We start from the raw sequence: 22,625 nt of genomic DNA, 5'->3' as shown, positions 1-22,625 counted from the left end.
TAGACCCTAGACCTCTAGACCCTAGACCCTAGACCTCTAGACCCTAGACCCCCAGACCCTAGACCCTAGACCCTAGACCTCTAGACCCTAGACCCTAGACCTCTAGACCCTAGACCTCTAGACCCTAGACCCTAGACCTCTAGACCCTAGACCTCTAGACCCTAGACCCTAGACCCTAGACCTCTAGACCCCCAGACCCTAGACCTCTAGACCCTAGACCTCTAGACCCTAGACCCTAGACCCCCAGACCCTAGACCCTAGACCCTAGACCCTAGACCTCTAGACCCTAGACCCCCAGACCTGTAGACCCTAGACCCTAGACCTCTAGACCCTAGACCTCTAGACCCTAGACCCTAGACCCTAGACCTCTAGACCCTAGACCCTAGACCTCTAGACCCTAGACCCTAGACCTCTAGACCCTAGACCTAGACCCTAGACCCTAGACCCCCAGACCCTAGACCCTAGACCCAACTAACACCCTCCCCTCTCTCCCACCAGACATGGGGAAGGAGAAGCTCTGCTCCTCCTCCTCCTCCTCCTCCAGGGTCGGGGGGGAGCGCCCAGGGGCCGGGCCGGGCGGAGTCTCAGCGGGGGGGGGAGGGGCTGGAGGAGGAGCAGGCGGAGGGGGCGTGTCGGCCTCCCTGACCCCGGCCATCTGGGAGCGGACCATCCCCTACGACGGGGAGACCTTCCACCTGGAGTACATGGACCTGGACGAGTTCCTGCTGGAGAACGGCATCCCCGTCACCGTGGAGACCAGGACCCCCGTCACCGTGGAGACCAGGACCCCCGTCACCGTGGAGACCGGGACACCCGTCACCGTGGAGACCGGGACCCCCATCCCCGTCACTGTGGAGACCGGGACCCCCGTCACCTTAGAGTCCGGATTCCCCGTCACCGTGAAGACCGGGACCCCCATCACCGTGGAGACCAGGACCCCTGTCCCCGTCACCGTGGAGACTGGGACCCCCGTGGACCCCCAGGTGACCCCGGGGGACCCCGGCGGCGACCCCCACAAGAAGTGTTTCTCCCAGGCGGTTGCTACGACTACACATAGCGCTGAGGATGCTGAGGCAGTCGCCAACGGTACCGCCACCGTTGCCGTGACGATGGCGACCGCTGATGATGCTGCATCCGCCGCCGCCTCCACGTCACCCCCCTCCCGACCCTCCCCCCGGGCCCCGCCTCCGGTCGGCTCCGCCCAGGAGTTGCCGCAGACCACCACCCCCCTCCTGCCCGTCAAACTGGAAGAGGAGGAGGAGGAGGAGGAGGAGGAGGAGGGAGGGGGAGACGAGGAAGAGGAGGAGGAAGAGGAGGGAGCAGAGGAGGAGGAAGAGGAGGAAGAGGAGGAGGAGCCAGCGGTGGTCAAGAGGAGGAAAGCAGGTCAGTGTGTTCATGTTTGCAGACAGGAGACCCTAACCAGAGCAGCCCTCTGATTGGTCCAGCCCTAACGAGCTGCGGTCCCGGTGCTGACCCCGTCCTGGTTGTGGTCCGCAGGGCGCCGGGTGGTCCGGGACCCGGACCCCGAGGCCCTGGACCCCGAGGCCCTGGAGGTGGAGGTCCAGTTCCAGCCGGACCCCACGGACCTGGTCCTGTCCAGCGTGCCGGGGGGGGCGCTCTTCAACCCCCGCAAGCACCGCTTCTCCTCGGAGGAGCTGAAGCCCCAGCCCATGATCAAGAAGGCCCGCAAGGTGTACGTCCCCGACGAGCAGAAGGTAGGCCCGCACTGGGAGGACTGGGAGGACTGGGAGGACTGGGAGGGATGGGAGGGCTGGGAGGGGAGGACCGGACTGGGAGGGGACTGGGAGGGGAGGACCGGACTCGGAGGGTACTGGGAGGGGAGGACCGGACTGGGAGGGGAGGACCGGACTGGGAGGGGAGGACCGGACTGGGAGGGGAGGACCGGACTGGAGGGGACTGGGAGGGGAGGACCGGACTGGGAGGGGAGGACCGGACTGGGAGGGGAGGACCGGACTGGAGGGGACTGGGAGGGGAGGACCGGACTGGGAGGGGAGGACCGGACTGGGAGGGGAGGACCGGACTGGGAGGGGAGGACCGGACTGGAGGGGACTGGGAGGGGAGGACCGGACTGGGAGGGGAGGACCGGACTGGGAGGGGAGGACCGGACTGGGAGGGGAGGACCGGGCTGGAGGGGAACAGAGAGTAGGCCCCGGTACTGACTCCACCCTGGTGGAGGGCGCCCTCTGGAGGTCAAACACCTGCTACTGCATGTACCCGCTCCTGACCCACCTGTCTCACCTCTCTCCCCTGTGTCACCTGTCCTGTCTCACCTCTCACCCGCCCACCTGTCTCACCCGCCTGTTGTGTATATACACTAACCCCCGCACCCCCCCCCCCGTCTCCCCAGGACGATAAGTACTGGTCCCGCAGGAAGAAGAACAACGTGGCGGCCAAGCGCTCCCGGGACGCTCGGCGGCTGAAGGAGAACCAGATCACGGTGCGCGCCTCCTTCCTGGAGCGGGAGAACGCCGCGCTGCGGCAGCAGGTGGCCGAGCTGCGGCGCGACTGTGGCCGCTGCCGGAGCTCGGTGGCGCGCTACCAGGCGCGCTACGGCCCGCTGTAGGCCCCGCCCCCCGGACAGGAAGTCACCACACGGCAGGACTCCTTTCTTTTTTGCTTCCCTTCCACCGCCTCCTCCCCCCCCCCCCCCCCGCGCCCCCTCCCCCTCCTCCCTCAACCGACGATGAGGATGATGAAGACCACCACCTGAGGGCCAGAATCGATTCAGCGGCCGGTGGACCGGCGGCGGGGGGGAGGCGGTCGCCGGTAGCGACGGCTGCATGGAGGTGGGGCCACGCAGGGCGGGGCCCCCGGGGGAAGGGCCCCTTGGTGGTGGCCGGGCCCCCGGTACAGGACGCATTCTGGGAAGTCATTTCTACGCTCTAGAACTCATAGTATTCATCAAGCTGTCTGCTGAAGAGAGCCACACACACACACACACACACACACACACACACACACACACACACACACACACACACACACACACACCTCTCTGTGCTCTCCAAGATGAGGGACATGCAAGTGCTTGGTCTTTTTACATTATTGTCCGAACCAGGAGAAGGGCCGACCAAATAGAGAGAGAGAGAGAGAGAGAGAGAGAGAGAGAGAGAGAGAGAGAGAGAGAGAGAGAGAGAGAGAGAGAGAGAGAGAGAGTTTATAGGAACAGGTGCAAGGTATTGACATCACAGTTCTTCCTTTCGTGTTGAAACGACCAAAAGCTCTTTCAAGCAGCTCTCTCAGTACATTTACTGGGCACCACATGGGTGTGGGTGTGCTCGTTTACCCTGTTCTGCACTCCACCAATACAGTCATAACCAGTAATAACCAGTAATAACCAGTCCTGGCGCACAGGGGTTGGTGGCTCATCATAGTGGGGGTGTCGTGTTTGTTCTTGTGAGTGGAAACTAACAAGCAGCAAACAAGAAGAGAAAAAAAGCATGTTTGAACCTTTACTTTAATGCTCTTTTGTTTTTATATATAAATTTATTTACTAAACTCAAACTAGCTTCGAGAGTCTCCAACAGGATCTTAATCAACTCATACAGAGAGAGATACTTTAAACTCATACAGAGAGAGATACTTTAAACTCATACAGAGAGAGATACTTTAGAGGGGCGGTTGGTGTTTGTAGGCCTGTTGCAGAAGCAGACGTTTGGGGATTTGACCTCAAAGATGGAGGGAGGCTTCACCTGTCGCTGGTTTATTTTACTGCACACTGCAAGTAGAGGTCGCTAGAGCTAGTGCCGCCAGGGGAGGCTGGATGTTGTATTTCTGGCCAAAGATGTGTCAATGTAAATAAATGATTAGGTCATATCCTGCCTCCATCCTCCTCATATCTGGAGAACAGATCCAGGCTTCTCAAAGTCAGATGTTTATCGTCATGCAGTCTCCCGACGATGGTTGTTTTAATGCTGATAGTTCATAACATAACGTCTCATTGTGTTAATGCTGATGTATGTTTTATAACATAATGTCTCATTGTGTTAATGCTGATGTTTTATAACATAATGTCTCATTGTGTTAATGCTAATGCTATATGTGTTTACTTACAAACACAATGACTCATTGTTGCGTCTTTCCTCTATGGAATAATGCTCCAAAAAGAAATGACAACGCAGGGAATTTAATAAGGAACTGTGTTTTTCAGAATTTATTTAGATATGAAAAAATGGATTTGTAGTTGTTACAAATGGTTTGTTGTATTGTATTCTGTATACCGAGGTCAGAGAAGGGTCATATTTACCTCATGCATCCCTTATCCGTTCCAGTACTCCGACGTCAAACACACATCGCCTCCGCTGGGGTTGGTGTGTTGACGGTGTAAACAGGGTGGGGCAGGGTGAAGAGAGCAGGCTTGGGACTCCCTGCAGTCGTAGTTTTACAGATGAGAACTGGGAGGTGTCCTGGGGGGGGGGAGTCTGTGACCTCTACATCAGGACTGTTACAGCGGCATCTCCTTATCGACCGGTGTCTGATCGTCATCAGCCACCTTATGTATTTATTGAAAACAGTAAAAGTTCAAAAAGGTACTTGTGGCAATAACAATAATCTGTATCCCCCCCAAGTAATTTGTGCTTCCAGTTTAAAAATCCTCTGGGTTGGGATTCTACTGCATGACACCCAGTAAAGTGGTGACTCTGTGTCCTGTGTATCTCACACCAAGTGTACTTATGTAGAATTATCCCATGGAGTTGTGGATGTTGTATTTCACATGTTTGCTGCATTGATCGTCGGCGTATATTATGGCTCTGTTGAAGAAACTCTCCTTCTGGGAGAGACATATTTGATCACTGTGTGGGATTGATTTTCTATTGGTTATGGATTATTGATCTGTGTGAAGGTCCACTGGACGTGTCTAGTGGACGTTCTGCATATCTGAGATATTTTTTTAAGAAGTGACGTTAGTTTCTCATGGACCTCCTCGTGGGGGTGGTGTCTGGCGGGGAACGCTGGAGGGAACCTCTTAGTAACGGAACGTGTTCTGCAGACGCTCCGAGCGGCCCAGAGCCAACAGCACTGAACTCAAGACTACACTATCAACAGCATCCGTAGCAAATACACCACTACTCAGAATAGCCATAATACTTACACAAGATACATATATATATATGAGAAATATAGGAAATACATTTGTACACTTTTCTTTGTGAGGTATTGTTTTATCAAATTTTATATGGAAGAGAAATGTGCATTTGTGTTGTGGTTCTTTACTGGTCCTCTCCGGTACAGAACCAGCGTGTCCTACTGGTTCTGTCTCGTGCATATTCAATAAAGTCAGATGAAACGTGAGTCTCTGCTGACCTTGTCTGAGCAGCCAGCAGCTGGCAGCCGATCCGGGAGAACGATGAGAGACACGCACACACACACAGACACACACACACACACACACACACACAGAAACTCGCACACACACACACACACACACACACAAACAGAGGCACAGACACACAAACAGATTCACACAGAGAGAGAAAGCGGGTGGTGGGAGTGAAAGCTGTGGTACAATAGAGTCCTCCTTTCCGGGGCACTTACTGCACAGACGGGCGTCCCTCACCCTGCGGCCGCCCCGGGCCGCGCGGCCTGGCGACGCGCGGCCCGGCCGGTCGCAGCGCCGTCGGCGCGTCTTTGGTCTCCTGTCCTTCCTCCGCCCTCATCAGTATTCAGGAGCGGAGAGCGGTTGCGTAATCAGCGCTTCCTCCTCGCACTGGGGAGCGGCGTTGCGTAACGCACCAGCTCACAGGCCGGAGCGCTGCTGGTCGGCAGGGGGGGGGGGGGGGAAGAGGGGGGCTGGAGAGACATTACATGACGGATGAGGGTGATGGGGGGTTGTCAACACAAGAGCCCAGCTCACCGAAGACCGAACCGGCTGCGGTGTGTGTGTGCGTGTGGGCGTGTGGATGTGTGTGTGTGTGTGTGTGTGTGTGTGTGTGTGTGTGTGGTGGGGGGCTGGTACTGAGAGGTTGGAGGTGAAGGATAAACCAGGGAGAGCAGCACAAAGGGGGGGGGGGGGGGGGGGGGGGGTGTAGGAGAAGCTGTGGGGGAGGGAGGGAGAGAGAGAGAGAGAGAGGGAGGGAGAGAGGGAGAGAAAGAGAGAGAGACAGAGAGAGCGAGGGAGAGCGAGAGAGAGAGAGAGAGACAGAGAGAGGGAGGGAGAGTGAGAGAGAGAGAGGTTGTGATGAGTATCTTGGGGGTGTTGATGTTGATGCAGTGAGCGGAGATGGAGGAGGAGGAGGAGGAGGAGGAGGACAGTCATGCATGTCAATGTGTAGGCAGCAACGTACACACACGGTGGTTCTGGCCAAGCTGCTTTCACACACCAGATACACACGCACACAGATCAACGTCTCCTCCATGATGTAATATTAGGGTAATGTCTTCTGTGAGGGCCGTCTGCTGGATGTTTCTATCTGAATCCTCATTTGCCCTAATTATTGATCAAACATCACCTTGTGTTCCTCCTTAACGGGGCCATGTTGGGCTGCCGTCAAACAGCGTGTTCCCACAACAACATACGGGAGACCGGCCACGCAGATGGACTGGGAGGTGGAGCTGGCTGCGGCTTCTCTCTCCCCCTCGCTCTCTCTCTCCCTCCCTCCCCCTCTCTCCCTCTCTAACGGACTAAAGGAAGACAAGAGACAGTTATTGTTTCACATGCTTCTTTTTGCCATTTGCTTTTTTATTACAAACTTAAAAAAGGAATCTGATTGGATAAGAAACTGCAGTAGTCACGCCCCCTGAGCGAAGGGGCAGCACAGACAACAGGTCATTGCATGTCATTAGTGAAAGACTCGTTATACATCTACTAGGGTTTACAGGTCCGATACAAAAGGGGAGGAAGGATAACAAAATACAGGCAAAAAAGAAAACACTATCTATATATATATTTATCATCTGGACTTTCAGTTTATTCCATTTACATTTAAATGTTAAGAGTTTACATATAAAATAAAGTTTTTATTTTAAAACAAATATTCCAAAGTGCAAAATAAAACACGTTTAGATGTGAGGCAAAAAACACCAGAATACAAAATTCATATTTCCCCCACGTCAGTAAATTTGAACCTGATTGCAGAGTATCCTGGTTTAGAGATTAGCCAAGCGGCTCTTTTGATTATTGTGAGCAGAGGACAACCAAATATGTTCCACACATTTAATTCCCGATACACTATATGCAACGACTCATAAAGCTGCCAACCAGCACAGACAAACTGAAGTAGAGCCGGTCCACATTGCCACGAATACCGTTAAGTTCATCACGTGTTCCAAGTGAGTCCGACGACCCCCCCGAACCATCTTTTACCACAAGGAAATTAAAACACACTTGGACAATATGACGTTTGTTTTTGGGTGGACAGAAATTCTTCAGTACATTTTATGCAACAATTTATATAAAAAATGAACTAAAACAAGCATTTCCCTTGAAGCCAGTCCACGTCTCAGACAGACCCCCTGGGTTCTGATCCCCCCCCCGGACCCACCCCACCTCGTGGCCTGGTCCTGGTCCAGACCACAGAAGAGGACTCCTCTGGACTCCTAGTATTATGGCCTGTCCCTCGGCTGGGGGATCAGCTAGCCGCTCAGAGCTCGTGGGGGGGTATGGCTATCTTATTAAACACAGAGCTGGAGGAGCCGAGGAGGTGTTATTAAAGTGTCAGAGTGAGCGGGGGGGTGAAGACCGAGAACAATGAGCTGCTGTGACTCTGGAGCTCAGCCAATGGGCACAGAGAGGCCTGGTAACGGAGGATAAAGTATGTTTGTAGAACAGGACATTTAATACCAATGATGAATAGAACAAATATGAAATACGCATGAATGTACGCAGAGCCAACAGTTCCATTGAAAGAGATACGGTGTGATTTAGAAACTTTAAAATGTGGGGTCAGTTTTTTGGTTTAAATGTATGGAATCAGGAGACAGAGCACTGAGAAGACTCTTCAGAAAAGTGAGGATTGCAGACTCTTCCAAAACCAACTCATGTAAACATTCACTTCTGAACCTGTCCAAGGACAACATCTTAATGAATACATTTACCCGTCTTTATTAGACACACGATGTACAAGGTTCAACACATTCAACACTTTATTCTATACATCGTCATGTTCATCTGAACTTGCATATATTCACGTTATTCTTCTGTAAAAATAACCTCAGCTCATAAGAAATTAAACAAAGAATCTGAAAATAACAACTTTTTTCTAATTCCTAGAGTCATATTTGAATCATTTACTTACAAATGTATTTAATTCTGCTGGAAAAATGAAAAGAAAAAATCTAGAAACGTTTTGAAGTAACGTGCGATCAAATGCAAAAAATAAAATAAACCTCTTCCCTCGCTGCGGTATGTCCGTACGCCTGTGCGTCTGGAGCCCGACGCTGCAGTACTGCATGCGGACGACCCGGGCTCGGGCCTGGGGCCGTGGGAGCCCAGCTGGGGGGGGGGCCCGTACCAGGACGTCTAAAGCGTGGATCTAGAAAACATTCACTTCACGGAACCTACAGACGGGATGGCCGCGACCCCGCCGTCATAGGACGGCACCGCAAGACGAATCCAGCGCACCTTTTGCGTCTCAAGACCGCTATCAGAATGTTCCGTTACCGTGCCGACGGAATGGGGTGAGCATGATGAACCCCCCCCCCCCTCAACAATGCCCCCGGGTTCTAATAATATAAAGTGCTGGGTGGCTCGGAAGGGCATTCCGAGTGTATGGGCTGCCTGTCCCCTCCTGATGGCAGCCGACCAATCACGTGCACCTGGCCACACGGATCACAAGCTGTTCCACGAGGAACCGGAGAACATTCGTTTGGATCCTCTGCACTGACACCAAGATAATACTGCAACAACAACAACCAGGAGCCAGAGGAGGAGAGGAGGAGAGAGGAGAGCTGCGTTTGGCTTCAGCCTGAAAACGTGCTCCGGGTTTGAAGGAGGGAAACATCTGCCTCCACCAGAGGTTGCTCTGCCACACACACACACACACACACACACACACACACGCACACACACACTAACTGGGGCAAAGCAGATTGCAGTGTAAAGTGCTGAGCTCTCCACGGCCGTCCGTCTACTGCAGGACTTGGCAAAGGTCCTTCCTCGCTGTAAGAGTGCAAAAACAAAAACTTCAAACTAAGATGGAGGCCGTTCCGTGTTGCCCTGCTCCAGACCTCCTCCACGCTGACACTCAGGGTGGAGGAACCGCAGGGAGGAAGGAAAGAAGGATCCTCTGTCCAACAGAGAGGAGCAGAGCCTCTCTGGAGTTCAACTAATCCCACGCCGTCACAAACAAAAACCTCGAAAGTAAAAAACGAATCATCTGGCGTCGCTCTATCGTAGGCCCAACCCCACTGGAGGAACGGTCTTCATCACCACCATCGCCGTCCTCCTCCTCCTCCTCCTCCTCCTCGTCCTCCTCAGGGCTAGTTGGCGAGCACCACGGGCTGGAAGGACTGGGGGGGGTACTGCAGGTTGTACCCCCCCAGACCCTCCCCGAAGGGGGGCTTCTCCCCGTAGGTCAGCCCCCCGCCGGCCCCCAGGAGCCCTGCCCCGGGGCCGGGCGCGGCCGGGCGGGCGAAGGGGTCATAGCCGGGGTGGGCGTTGAGGTGGGGTGGGGGCTGGAAGGGGCTGGCCATGGGCTGGGGGTCCACCTCAAAGTACAGGGCCCCCGGAGAGCCGGGGAACACGAACTCTTTGGCGTTGGGCGACAGCTGGCTGGGCGGGGCGGGGCCCCCCAGCGCGTGCAGGGCCAGGGCCAGGGGCTTGTGCTTCAGCAGCTCGGCGGGGGGGAGGACGGCGGGCGGGGACCGCGACAGAATCCTCTGAGGGGGCACAGCTACCACGGCAACGCCCCCGGCGCCGCCCGGGCCCCCGGGGGCCCCGGGGCCGGCCGCGCTGCTCTTCTTCATCTTGGTGGAGCCGAACTTGGTGGCGGCGAAGCTGGCGGTGGTGAAGGTGATGGGCTGGAGGGGGGGCCGTCCCGGGGCCCCGGGGGGCTGCTGGGGGGGGGGCAGGTAGGACAGCACCCCCAGGGGCGGGGAGGGGGTGGAGGGGTTGGAGGAGTGCGCGGTGGGGGTGCCGGGGTAGCTGAAGAGGGCGGGGCCGGGCGGGGGGGCGGGCGGGGGCGACAGGGAGCCCAGCAGCACGGGGGACGACCGCCCGCCGACCGGGACGAAAACCTGGGCGTCGGGGTTGAAGCCCAGGCTCCGGGCCTCGTCGGGGCCCCCGTCCCCCGGGGCCCCGTCCCCCGGGGCCCCGTCCCCCGGCGGCTCCCCCCGCTCCGCCCCCCCGCCCGGCCCCGGGGGGTCCTCCAGGTACAGCACCTTCAGGGAGCCCTGCTCCCCGATCTGGTAGGACACCTCGTAGGGGTCCACCCAGATGCTGAGCTCCGCCGGGACGTTGGCGCGGACCTCCTCCGTGTCCAGGCCGCTGCGCCGCGCCGCCAGCTCCACCACCGGGTCCCGGGGGGCCCCCAGGTGCAGGCAGCGGAAGGCGGAGCCGCGCAGCGGGGCCTCGGGGTACCAGTGGCCCTCGAAGCGCGCCACCAGGAGGCGTTCCAGCTCCTCCCCGAACAGGTCGGCTCGGCGCCGCGGCAGCTTGTTGTACAGGTAGGACACGATGAAGTTCAGCGCCACCTTCACCTCCAGGAGCATGGCGCCGCTACCGGAGGGCGGGGCTACCGGAGGGCGGGGCTACCAGAGGGCGGGGCTACCAGAGGGTACACGCTACAAGATGGCGCCTGGTTTTGTTGTTTTGCTTTAACAGTAAAGGGGGCCGTGTTCAAAGCGGGCCATCAACACAGGGACATATGCAGGGGGCCTGGGTTTATAAAGTGTACAAAACGTGTGCTGCCACCATGGTGGGGCTCTGTGTGTAGGGGGTCAGCGGAGTCCCTCTGAAGGCTCCTGATTGGACGGCTCTGCAGACAACGGTGTCAAGTTTCAACTGTAAGAAAAAACAAAATAACGAAGCAGATTTAGGCGGAGGCACGAAAATTCTTTCACGGATCAAACACTCCCCTTTTATGACAGGACTTGGAACAGATGAAACGATTTGTAGTCTCAAGTCGTCCCTCTCTCACTCTCTAAGCATGTGGCAGATGATCTGATGTCGTGCTCCCGTTAATCTGAACCGGGTGAGAGTCCGCCAGAAGCGTCGGAACCGAAGCACCACTTCTCATCCTTCACGCGGGAGGAAACTGGACGTATGAGGTGATGATAACTGAGAGGCGGAATGTAAAATGGCAGAAGGGCTGGAGGACCTATGGAACACAGTTTCCCACCATGCAGTACTGGGCGCGTCACCGCGCCGCGTGTGTCCGCGGCCCCCCCACCTGCCATAAACATAAACAATTCGCCCACATCTTCTCCCCTGGCAGGTGGGCTTCACCAGCAAACACAATCATCTCCATCTCAACCAATATGAAAACCGGAATTACCGAATCAACGACTTCATACACTAAGCAGACCCGAGCGTCAGGCTAGGTTTACATCCGAGACGCTCCAGAACAATCCAACTACGCCACGGAGCCCGGAGCCTTAACTTACAATCTCTACAGAACAGAACCGGGTCCAATGTCACCCAATGTCATCTAACCCGAAGCGGACTTCAAACAAAGGCCTGACACGACATTATAACAACATATGGCGGTCCAGCAGCAAATGGCCGAGTAGCTACACACTTTAACCTGATAATAAAACTAGATTCATTGTCAGGACAACCGGAGATACACAGAGACTGGCGTCAGATACAACGATATAGGATCATAATACAGCACTACCGGGCACATAGGACTGGCTTTGATGATCCACACACACACACACACACACACACACACACACACACACACACACACACACACACACACACACACACACACACACACACACACACACACACACACACACACACACACACACACACACACACACACACACACACACACACACACACAGTTTCACTGGCATTGCAATAGGAATTTAACTCGTGAACGCACAGACCATTTGGGGATTAACTCTATATCAGAAAACTAAAACGCATTGTCACTACAGAACAATGTTCAAACATAAGGTCATTGAAGATACTGTTTGCTGGACTCTGCTCTCATGCATGTCAACCACAATGTGCACTAATGGAAAGGGCAAAACTCTCCATCTGCTACAGAAACAACAGGAAAAACACACACTCCGTTAATGGTGGGGCGACAATTAAATAAAACAGACTTTTATTGAGATTCCAGTTTGACGGCAGAGCGCCTGCTAGGAGGTACCAGCAGACAGTCTGATTACATAACCTACTTTGGGGATGACAATCTCTATAAATAATACATTCTGGAGCAGGTGCCTGGGTAAACGTTCAATTCTACTTACTGGTATTAAGAGTGAGTAGGTTCTCTGTCTCCCTTGTGACTGCGCCTATTGGAAGTGCTCAATGTCTTCAGATGTTTGAGGTCTGAACTCCAGTCGTTCTTCGGGGCACGGGCTCACAGCCTGCTGCGTGGCGCGTCCAGATCAAACTTTACTGTTTGACAACCCGGCGTATTTATACAGCTTGATGCGCACACACCCCCAGCAGTGACGAGCCAGCCGAGGAACTACTTTCTGGACGTTATATCTGGCTGTGATGTGTCTCCTATAGCTCTGCTGTTTACCTTCGTGACTGTCTGCTAAAGCAACTCCCGGGGTGTTGGGAAAATGTGCACATTTGGAAAAATCAAAAATGCTATGTATTACAATGATCATGTTATTTGAGGGGATAAAAGCGCTTAAAGACGTGTGCACAAATACTGGGGGCGTATTTAGAGATGGCATCCTTTACATTAACATATTTTAAAATATGCTCCCACCAGCAATAACAGACCTATTTTATTTGGCGTAAGGATATTTGTAGTTCCATGTGAGGCTGAGCCATTGCTAAAAATATAAGTGGTGATAGCAACAGAGACTCCATTGGCTGAGATAAGGGAGGGCCCTGCGTTTATTGGGCCGCGGTGACCAGTCAGCAAGGCCAGGAAACAGACAGTCAGCAGGGCTTGTGGGTAATGAGGTCTGCTGCTAAATAATGTGTTATAATAATGTCAGGTAATGATCATAGGCAACTTATTATGGCTTGAAAATGAGACATAGGAAGAAAAGAAAAAGGAAAAAATAGAAAGAAAGAAATAATATTAATAATTAATAATAATAAAGAAAAATAAGATAATAACAATACTTACAACAATAACGACACTCCAGTTAAAACGTTTCAGTCAAACCGAACGAGCATTCCTTCTGATCAGCTGCAGTAATGTGTTTGTAGCCTAAATGATCGGCTGCTCTTTTGCCTACTTTTCACATGTTGGTTTGGATCAGTGGAATAAATATGTTTATGATGAATATGTTGGTTCATCTTGTTCTAATGATTTAATGCACGTTTCCAGAAAATAAATTAGAATCCCGAATTGCATGTTATAGTAAATTTTCAATGTCCGTCAGATTAGGGATTTTATAGAGTTTTAATACATTATATCACATTTCGTGGTAATGAGTGGTCAGCTGAATGAGATCAGAGAATACTTCTTCTTAAAACTAAACATATGCATTTATTTTTATTATAATTATTCTTAGACTCGCACTAAACTAGAACGTCAATGAACGTATGTAGCATAGGCTGTCCTGTTATAATACACTGGTTGCAGGCCTGTAACTTGAAACCGCATCATTAGGGAATAAATAGTATGTGAACGTTTATGTCTTCATTAAGAAGAAAATGAACGGAAACAACAACCAAACTGTCGTTTATGAATGCAAATTATATATGATACATTCATATTAATAGTAGGCCTATGTATTGTATAAAGTAGACCTTTACATTAAAAGTTGACTTGACAGACTCTATTGTAAAGGTTTTAACGGTTTGAATAGTTTCAGAGCAGAAGAACTACAATCATGGCCGACACTGTGTTATTATTATAACACCTTACGTCACAAAACGGCGACTCATCGTCAGGGAACAAAATGGCGTATTACTGTTTGACTGTCACTAGGCTACGGGTAAGAAATTATAATTCTGTATCATAAATGCCTTTTTACGTGTTGGCATCCGACACCTGAGTTCAGATAAGAAGGGTTAGCGTCACATGTTGATCCTCGGCCGTATCGGCGACCTCAGGGAGATTTAGGGGACATGCGCCGTCTACAGGTCCCAGTGTCGCAGTTGTTATCGTCGACTGGGAACCACTCCATCCTGTCCATAGGGCGGCCAGAACAACGACACTGTCGATTAAATAACGATCTGTATCCTAGTCGACCCAGATCCCGGTAGTCCGCGGTCCCGATGGTCGAGCTGTTAGCAAGGTGACCGCAAGGTGACTTGAAGAGCAGCGGCACCGACAGTGATTGAGCTGTTCCAGAGACCGACCGGACCCCCACAGCAGGACGGGCTGCTGCTTTATGTCTGTCAGTGGTGGAGCACCTGTCCGCGTATCTTTAGAGTTGGGCTCAAAGCATGCCCATATATATATATGTATATATATATATATACATGGAAATTAACTGCTATCAATTTAGTTTTTCTTTTTATATATTTTGAGAGCAATGTAAATGTATTCACCACTATTCGAAAAAGATAAGGCATCTGTGTTCCTTCTTTGAAGGGTATCTTGTTATAGATCTTATTGGAGAAAGACTGGTTCAATTAAATCACACAATCTGACCAGTGGAATGTCATACTGTAGAATAGTGTCGCTTCAGCCGCCCCTAAACCCAGAGAGTGTGTTTAAGGGCCCTAACGTCCCCTAATCCCAGGGAGTGTGTTTAAGGCCCCTAACCTCCCCTAATCCCAGGGAGTGTGTTTAAGGCCCCTAACCTCCCCTAATCCCAGGGAGTGTGTTTAAGGCCCCTAACGTCCCCTAATCCCAGGAAGTGTGTTTAAGGCCCCTAACGTCCCCTAATCCCAGGGAGTGTGTTTAAGGGCCCTAACCTCCCCTAATCCCAGTGAGTGTGTTTAAGGCCCCTAACCTCCCCTAATCCCAGTGAGTGTGTTTAAAGCCCCTAACCTCCCCTAATCCCAGTGAGTGTGTTTAAGGCCCCTAACCTCCCCTAATCCCAGGGAGTGTGTTAATGGCCCCTAACGTCCTCCCCTCCTCTCCCCTCCAAGACGGCCCTCGGGACCGGGGCCCGGAGGGTCCACCTCGCCGCGGCCCTTAGGGCTAGGGCTCAGGTGTCCATGAGCCGCTTCGAACCTGACTCCTTCGTCAACTACGAGAAGATGAGCAAGAACATTGGCATCGTTCGCAAGAGGTCAGCAGCTGCCTTCGCTGTGTGTGTGTGTGTCTGTGTGTCTGTGTGTCACGTGCACATAAGTAAGGCCGGCCTTGACATTCAGAGCCCTGACTCCTCAGGGTCGCTGGACTCTCTGTCCACTGTAGTTAAAGGTCAGCACAGATCGGTTTCCGATCACACCGCAGTCATCCAGACACTGAATTAGCCTCCCATCTGAGTGGGGGGATTGGAGCTGCTTTTCAATGATAAGAAGTGACACGAGAGAATGCAATGATTTAATAACTGTAGACACTGGCACGTTTAAAAATGTCATAACTACTGTCCCTGTCAATCTCATGAATAAAAAATTAAAAAGCAGGACCTTGTCCGAGCCTTCTTTAGTTGACATGTTGACGGTGGAAGCTCCTGGATCAACACCGCTCACACGCGTCCGTCTGTCCGCAGGCTGGGCCGGCCGCTCACGCTGTCGGAGAAGATCGTGTACGGCCACCTGGACGACCCGGCGGGCCAGGAGATCGAGCGGGGCCGCACCTACCTGCGGCTGCGGCCGGACCGCGTGGCCATGCAGGACGCCACCGCCCAGATGGCCATGCTGCAGTTCATCAGCAGCGGGCTGCCTCGCGTCGCCGTGCCCTCCACCATCCACTGTGACCACCTGATCGAGGCCCAGACCGGGGCGGACAAGGACCTGCAGAGGGCCAAGGTGAGGGGGGGGGGGCTGGAGGGAGGAGGGGCTAGTTTCATTGAGGAGGCGGGGCTAGTTTCATTGAGGAGGCGGGGCTAGTTTCATTGAGGAGGCGGGGCTAGTTTCATTGACTAAATTACCAATGGAGAAGAGGTGGGGCAAATAAAAGGATGTTAGTAACTCCTCCCCTTTTCTTTTGAACCAGGATGTAAACAAAGAAGTCTACAACTTCCTGGCAACTGCCGGAGCCAAATATGGAGTTGGCTTCTGGAAGCCCGGGTCGGGGATCATCCACCAGGTACCGTCAGGACTTCATTCAGCCCGACAGCGACCCGCCGGATCAAACCTGTCCTCGAACATTCCTCCACTCTTACCTTTTTAGTCATCTTTTATTTTTAAGTTCCTGAAGGTATGGTAGTATCCCTCCTGTGCGTCTGTGTGTTGCTTCAGATCATCCTGGAGAACTACGCCTACCCCGGCGTGCTGCTGATTGGGACCGACTCCCACACGCCCAATGGCGGTGGCCTGGGCGCCATCTGCATCGGGGTGGGCGGGGCCGACGCCGTGGACGTCATGGCCGACATCCCCTGGGAGCTCAAGTGTCCCAACGTGAGCGATGCTAGGCTAGACTAGACTAAGCTAGGCTATTCTATGCTAAGCTAGGCTACGCTAGCTTACGCCACAATGGGAAGAAAACAAGCAACACTGTTTTAATTTTAATATTCCTAAATATAAAAGTGTTAACGTATTAAACCTGTATACTGATCCGTTGCCGTCCCCTCGCTGACTGCCAGGTTCTCTGTTTCAGGTGATCGGGGTGAAGCTCACCGGCAGCCTCTCCGGCTGGACCTCCCCCAAGGACGTGATCCTGAAGGTGGCCGGCATCCTGACGGTGAAGGGGGGCACGGGGGCCATCGTGGAGTACCACGGCCCCGGGGTCGACTCCATCTCCTGCACAGGTGAGGGGGCCGCAGCCTCCTGGGGAGGGCCGCCTGACCTCCGACCTCTGACCTCTGACCTCTGAGGGCGCACTCTGTTTCTTACGGTGGAGCTGAAAAGGCCTCTCCCAGAAAGGTTGCACTGGTCCGACCGGTTCGTGGCGGTGCTCAGAGAGCGGTGGTCTTATATAACTCAGTAAAACCCTGGTGGCGCCCGAGGAAGGTGGAGAACACAAAATCGTTTTGTTGGAAAGGGACAGAATCACCTGTGGAATCTGATGGCTTTTCTCAGACGAGGAGATTTGTTTGATTAACCTCCAACCAGATCCTGCAAGAACAAAGGGAGCAAGTGATAGGGATCAAGTGATAGGGAGCAAGTGATAGGGAGCAAGTGCTCTGTTTGTTCGTTTGCATGTGACCCCCCGTTGCCCTGACTGTCACCAGGGATGGCCACCATCTGCAACATGGGCGCTGAAATCGGAGCCACCACCTCGGTGTTCCCGTACAACCACCGCATGAGGACCTACCTGGAGAAGACTGGCCGCAGGGGTCAGTCCGGGATCCTCTCTCTCTCTCCCTCGCTCTCGATCTCTCTCTCTCTCTTCATCTCTCTTCATCTATCTCTCTCTCTCTCTTCATCTCTCTCTCTCTCTCTCTCTCTCTCTCTCTCTCTCTCTCTCTCTCTCTCTCTCTCTCTCTCTCTCTCTCTCTCTCCATCTCGCTCTCGCTCTGTCTCTCTCGCTCTCTCTTCATCGCTCTCTCTCTCGCTCGCGCTCTCTCTCTTTCTCTCTCTCTCTCCCTCTCTCTCTCTCTCTCTCTTCATCTCTCTTCATCTATCTCTCTCTCTCTCTCTCTCTCTCTCTCTCTCTCTCTCTCTCTCTCTCTCTTCATCTCCCCCTCTTTGTCTCCCCCTCTCTGCCTCCCTTGATCATCTATTTCTTTAGAACCCTTTCATTATTGCTTTATAAGGAATATAAACCAATCATTTCTTGATCCGCTGTAAATCCCCATGACTCTGGATTCTAAAATGGTGGTTCCTGTGCCCTGGTTCTCAGAGATCTCTGCGGTGGCCGACGCCTTCCACCAGGACCTGGTCCCAGACGAGGGCTGTGAGTACGACCAGGTGGTGGAGATCAACCTGAGTGAGGTGGGTCCGCTCCCCGGGGGGCCCTGGGGGTCCACTAATACACTAGGGCTCATCGAGGTCCCTTGGGGGACCCCATTTAGATCCTAGGATTGGTTTGATTGGCTGTGGCCTGACATGTAAGGTGCTTTATGGAAAAGGGTTTGGTTCTTCTGAAAAGACAAACCAAAACGTGAAAGAGATAACCTAAAGTCTACCGTCTCCCTCCCCTCCCCGGTGACCAGCTGAAGCCCCACATCAACGGGCCCTTCACCCCGGACTGGGCCCACCCTGTCTCCGAGATCGGGGCCACGGCTAAGAAGAACGACTGGCCCCTGGAGGTTAAAGTGGGTAAGTGTTTCTCCCGGAGCCTCTCAGGTTACCTCTGAAGCCCTCTGCCTGGGACACGTGATGGGTCTGCTGGCCCAGATGAGCTCAGCACTGCGGCCGCGTGGTCCCACTGAGCGCTGCAGACCCGGAACAGTGAAGTGGAACACAATGAGCCGCTCCTCTAAAGGGAGTGGGGGCCAGGAGGACCAAGCAGACGACTGGTCACTGTGGCCGCTGACTGGCTTTAGGGGCAGAGAAACATCGTTTAGCAGATGCTTTTGTCTGTGGTGACTTACAGCGATAAATAATATTTATTGTATTATTATTATTATTCTGGTACCCTGACTCCCTCTCTGGTACCCTGACTCCCTCTCTGGTACCCTGACTCCCTCTCTGGTACCCTGACTCCCTCCTCTCTGGTACCCTGACTCCCTCTCTGGTACCCTGACTCCCTCTGGTACACTGACTCCCTCCTCTCTGGTACCCTGACTCCCTCCTCTCTGGTACCCTGACTCCCTCCTCTCTGGTACCCTGACTCCCTCCTCTCTGGTACCCTGACTCCCTCTCTGGTACCCTGACTCCCTCCTCTGGTACCCTGACTCCCTCCTCTCTGGTACCCTGACTCCCTCCTCTCTGGTACCCTGACTCCCTCCTCTCTGGTACCCTGACTCCCTCTCTGGTACCCTGACTCCCTCCTCTCTGGTACCCTGACTCCCTCCTCTCTGGTACCCTGACTCCCTCCTCTCTGGAACCCTGACTCCCTCTCTGGTACCCTGACTCCCTCTCTGGTACCCTGACTCCCTCCTCTCTGGTACCCTGACTCCCTCTCTGGTACCCTGACTCCCTCTCTGGTACCCTGACTCCCTCCTCTCTGGTACCCTGACTCCCTCTCTGGTACCCTGACTCCCTCCTCTCTGGTACCCTGACTCCCTCCTCTCTGGTACCCTGACTCCCTCTCTGGTACCCTGACTCCCTCCTCTCTGGTACCCTGACTCCCTCCTCTCTGGTACCCTGACTCCCTCCTCTCTGGTACCCTGACTCCCTCCTCTCTGGTACCCTGACTCCCTCTCTGGTACCCTGACTCCCTCCTCTCTGGTACCCTGACTCCCTCCTCTCTGGTACCCTGACTCCCTCCTCTCTGGTACCCTGACTCCCTCCTCTCTGGTACCCTGACTCCCTCTCTGGTACCCTGACTCCCTCTCTGGTACCCTGACTCCCTCCTCTCTGGTACCCTGACTCCCTCCTCTCTGGTACCCTGACTCCCTCCTCTCTGGTACCCTGACTCCCTCCTCTCTGGTACCCTGACTCCCTCCTCTCTGGTACCCTGACTCCCTCTCTGGTACCCTGACTCCCTCCTCTCTGGTACCCTGACTCCCTCTCTGGTACCCGGTCCGGTGCAGGTCTGATCGGCAGCTGCACCAACTCCAGCTACGAGGACATGGGCCGGGCGGCGTCGCTGGCCAAGCAGGCGCTGGACAAAGGGCTCCGCTGCAGGTCGGAGTTCACGGTGACCCCGGGGTCGGAGCAGATCAGGGCCACCATCGAGAGGGACGGATACGTGAGTGATGGACCGCGAGGAGCTGGATACCAGATACAGAGATACAAGATAGAGAGATACAAGATAGAGGGATACAAGATAGAGAGATACAAGATAGAGGGATACAAGATACAGAGATACAAGATAAAGAGATACACAGATAGAGGGATACAAGATAGAGAGATAGGTACAGAGATACAAGAAAGAGAGATACACAGATAAGGGGCCCCTCTCCCGTCCTCTCCTTATGAAGGTGTAGAGTGATAAGGGGCCCTTCTATGAAGGTGTAGAGTGATAAGGGGCCCTTCTATGAAGGTGTAGTGATAAGGGGCCCTTCTATGAAGGTTTAGTGATAAGGGCCCTTCTATGAAGGTGTAGTGATAAGGGCCCTTCTATGAAGGTGTAGTGATAAGGGCCCTTCTATGAAGGTGTAGTGATAGGGGCCCTTCTATGAAGGTGTAGTGATAGGGGCCCTTCTATGAAGGTGTAGTGATAAGGGCCCTTCTATGAAGGTGTAGTGATAGGGGCCCTTCTATGAAGGTGTAGTGATAAGGGCCCTTCTATGAAGGTGTAGTGATAAGGGCCCTTCTATGAAGGTGTAGTGATAAGGGCCCTTCTCCCCTCCTCTCCAGGCCCAGATCCTGAGGGACGTTGGCGGGGTGGTGCTGGCCAACGCGTGCGGGCCCTGCATCGGCCAGTGGGACAGGTGGGAGGGCCCCCTTTAGAATACACATTATAGTGATAATGTCCACGTGTAAGGTCGTTGTCCTTGGATTGGTTGAAAGAGCAGTCCCACAAATCCGACTTTCCATTCATAATGTAAAGTCCCTGTGTTACGCGCCCCTCTCTCGCTTCATGTTTGTTGTTAAGCGAGGAGGCGAACACAGACTGGTGGCCAAAGCTCTGGTTAACTTTAACACAGTGTCCACCGTAATACTGTAGGACTGCTGATCCCACACCAGTTAAGGAGTAACCAATCAGTGCAATGAACCCTAAAGAGTCCGCTCATGTTAGACTCCTGCTGATTTGTTCCTGGTAGCTGGAACCAATCGTGTTTGATGACGCTTCTCACTGAGTATAGCAGTGACCTGAGAGACACCGAGCTGAACCTGTCTCCATCCTCAGGAAGGACGTGAAGAAGGGAGAGAAGAACACCATCGTCACGTCCTACAACCGCAACTTCACCGGCCGGAACGACGCAAACCCCGCCACGCACGCCTTCGTCACCTCCCCCGAGGTAAGGCCCGCCCCTCAGGACTGAGGCCCCTCCCCCGAGGGGTGCCCCGCCCCTCTGGGCTGAGGCCCCTCCCGTGAGGTGAGGTCCCCCCACCCTCAGGTCTGAGGTCCCTCCCCCGAGGGGAGCCCCGCCCCTCAGGACTGAGGCCCCTCCGCCGAGGTGAGCCCCGCCCATCTGGGCTGAGGCCCCTCCCCCGAGGGGAGCCCCTCCCCTCTGGGCTGAGGCCCCTCCCCCGAGGCTCATTTTGTTTTAAATGACATCCTGTCCGTCCCCCAGGTCGTCACGGCGATGGCCATCGCCGGCACGCTGGACTTCAACCCGGAGACGGACTTCCTGACGGCGGCCAACGGGGAGAAGTTCAGGCTGCAGCCGCCCAGCGGAGACGAGCTGCCGTCCCGGGACTTCGACCCGGGCCAGGACACCTACCAGCAGCCCCCCTCCCAGGGGTCTAGCGTCAAGGTGAGACCCCCCCCTCCCCCCACCTACCAAGGCCTGGGACAGAGCAGGGAGCTCTGCTGGGGAGGGGCGGGACATAAGTGGGCGCGGTATCAGCTGATTGGTCAGGGACACGAGGCAGGGGTCTCCATGGTAACCGGGGCGTGGTAGCGGTGAGGCGTCTCTCTGACTCCCCATGCGTCTCTCTGTCCTCTCAAGCGTCCGTCTGTTCCCTCATGTGTCCGTCTGTCACCTCATGCGTCCGACTATCCAATGCGTCTGTCTGTCCCCTCATCCGTCTGTTGTCCTCTCATGCGTCCGTCTGTCTGTCCCCTCATGCGTCTGTCTGTCCCCTCATGCGTTTGTCTGTCTGTCTGTCCCCTCATGTGTCTGTCTGTCCCCTCATGCGTCTGTCTGTCCCCTCCTGTGTCTGTCTGTCCCCTCATCCGTCTGTTGTCCTCTCATGCGTCTGTCTGTCTGTCCCCTCGTGTGTCTGTCTGTCCCCTCATGCGTCTGTCTGTCCCCTGCTGTGTCTGTCTGTCTGTCCCCTCATGTGTCTGTCTGTCCTCTCATGTGTCTGTCTGTCCCGTCTGTCTCATGTGTTTGTCTGTCCCCTCATGCGTCTGTCCGTCTGTCTGTCCCCTCATGCATCTGTCTGTCCCCTCATGTGTCTGTCTGTCCCCTGATGCGTCTGTCTGTCCCCTCATGTGTCTGTCTGTCCCCTGATGCGTCTGTCTGTCTCATGTATCTGTCTGTCCCCTCATCCGTCTGTCTGTCCTCTCATGCGTCCGTCTGTCTGTCTCATGTGTCTGTCTGTCCTCCAGGTGGACGTCAGCCCCTCCAGTAACCGCCTCCAGCTTCTGGAGCCGTTCCAACGCTGGAGCGGAACGGACCTGGAGGAGCTCAGGGTGCTGATCAAGGTGAGGGGGGGGGTCAGGGTGCTGATCAAGGTGAGGGGGGGTCAGGGTGCTGATCAAGGTGGGGGGGGGTCAGGGTGCTGATCAAGGTGATGGGGGGGGTCAGGGTGCTGATCAAGGTGAGGGGGGGTCAGGGTGCTGATCAAG

The 22,625-nt window shown here is 54.2% G+C and overlaps 3 protein-coding genes across 3 annotated transcripts in view; 2 read left to right on the top strand and 1 right to left on the bottom strand.

Annotated features, from left to right (window-relative positions):
- The first annotated feature begins 641 nt into the window (after positions 1-641).
- tefb (TEF transcription factor, PAR bZIP family member b) lies at positions 642-5,139 on the top strand. The gene is made up of 3 exons (XM_079745698.1): positions 642-1,383; positions 1,498-1,715; positions 2,369-5,139. The coding sequence occupies exons 1-3, from the start codon at positions 705-707 to the stop codon at positions 2,582-2,584; spliced, it is 1,113 nt and encodes a 370-aa protein (XP_079601824.1). The 5' UTR covers positions 642-704; the 3' UTR covers positions 2,585-5,139.
- A 2,426-nt stretch (positions 5,140-7,565) lies between these two features.
- Positions 7,566-12,514, bottom strand: tob2 (transducer of ERBB2, 2). The gene is made up of 2 exons (XM_079746452.1): positions 12,385-12,514; positions 7,566-10,960 (listed from the first exon to the last, which is right to left on the bottom strand). The coding sequence occupies exon 2, from the start codon at positions 10,666-10,668 to the stop codon at positions 9,439-9,441; it is 1,230 nt and encodes a 409-aa protein (XP_079602578.1). The 5' UTR covers positions 10,669-10,960; positions 12,385-12,514; the 3' UTR covers positions 7,566-9,438.
- Positions 12,515-13,997: 1,483 nt separating this feature from the next.
- Positions 13,998-22,625, top strand: part of LOC307082625 (aconitate hydratase, mitochondrial-like) — a gene marked incomplete at its 3' end in the record, with an annotated part of 12,619 nt that continues 3,991 nt past the window's right edge. Inside the window, exons 1-14 of the mRNA XM_079746250.1 lie at positions 13,998-14,046; positions 15,152-15,294; positions 15,721-15,979; positions 16,167-16,259; positions 16,412-16,570; positions 16,770-16,920; positions 17,344-17,448; positions 17,955-18,046; positions 18,268-18,373; positions 19,753-19,910; positions 20,522-20,595; positions 21,015-21,126; positions 21,403-21,585; positions 22,386-22,481. Coding sequence (XP_079602376.1) covers positions 14,011-14,046; positions 15,152-15,294; positions 15,721-15,979; positions 16,167-16,259; positions 16,412-16,570; positions 16,770-16,920; positions 17,344-17,448; positions 17,955-18,046; positions 18,268-18,373; positions 19,753-19,910; positions 20,522-20,595; positions 21,015-21,126; positions 21,403-21,585; positions 22,386-22,481 — 1,767 coding nt within the window. The 5' untranslated portion in view covers positions 13,998-14,010. The remainder of the gene's footprint in view (positions 14,047-15,151; positions 15,295-15,720; positions 15,980-16,166; positions 16,260-16,411; positions 16,571-16,769; positions 16,921-17,343; positions 17,449-17,954; positions 18,047-18,267; positions 18,374-19,752; positions 19,911-20,521; positions 20,596-21,014; positions 21,127-21,402; positions 21,586-22,385; positions 22,482-22,625) is intronic.

This window comes from Pollachius pollachius, assembly GCF_949987615.1.
Source record: "Pollachius pollachius genome assembly, chromosome: 11".
Classification (NCBI taxonomy): domain Eukaryota; kingdom Metazoa; phylum Chordata; class Actinopteri; order Gadiformes; family Gadidae; genus Pollachius; species Pollachius pollachius.
This window is presented reverse-complemented; position numbering and strand designations above follow the sequence as displayed.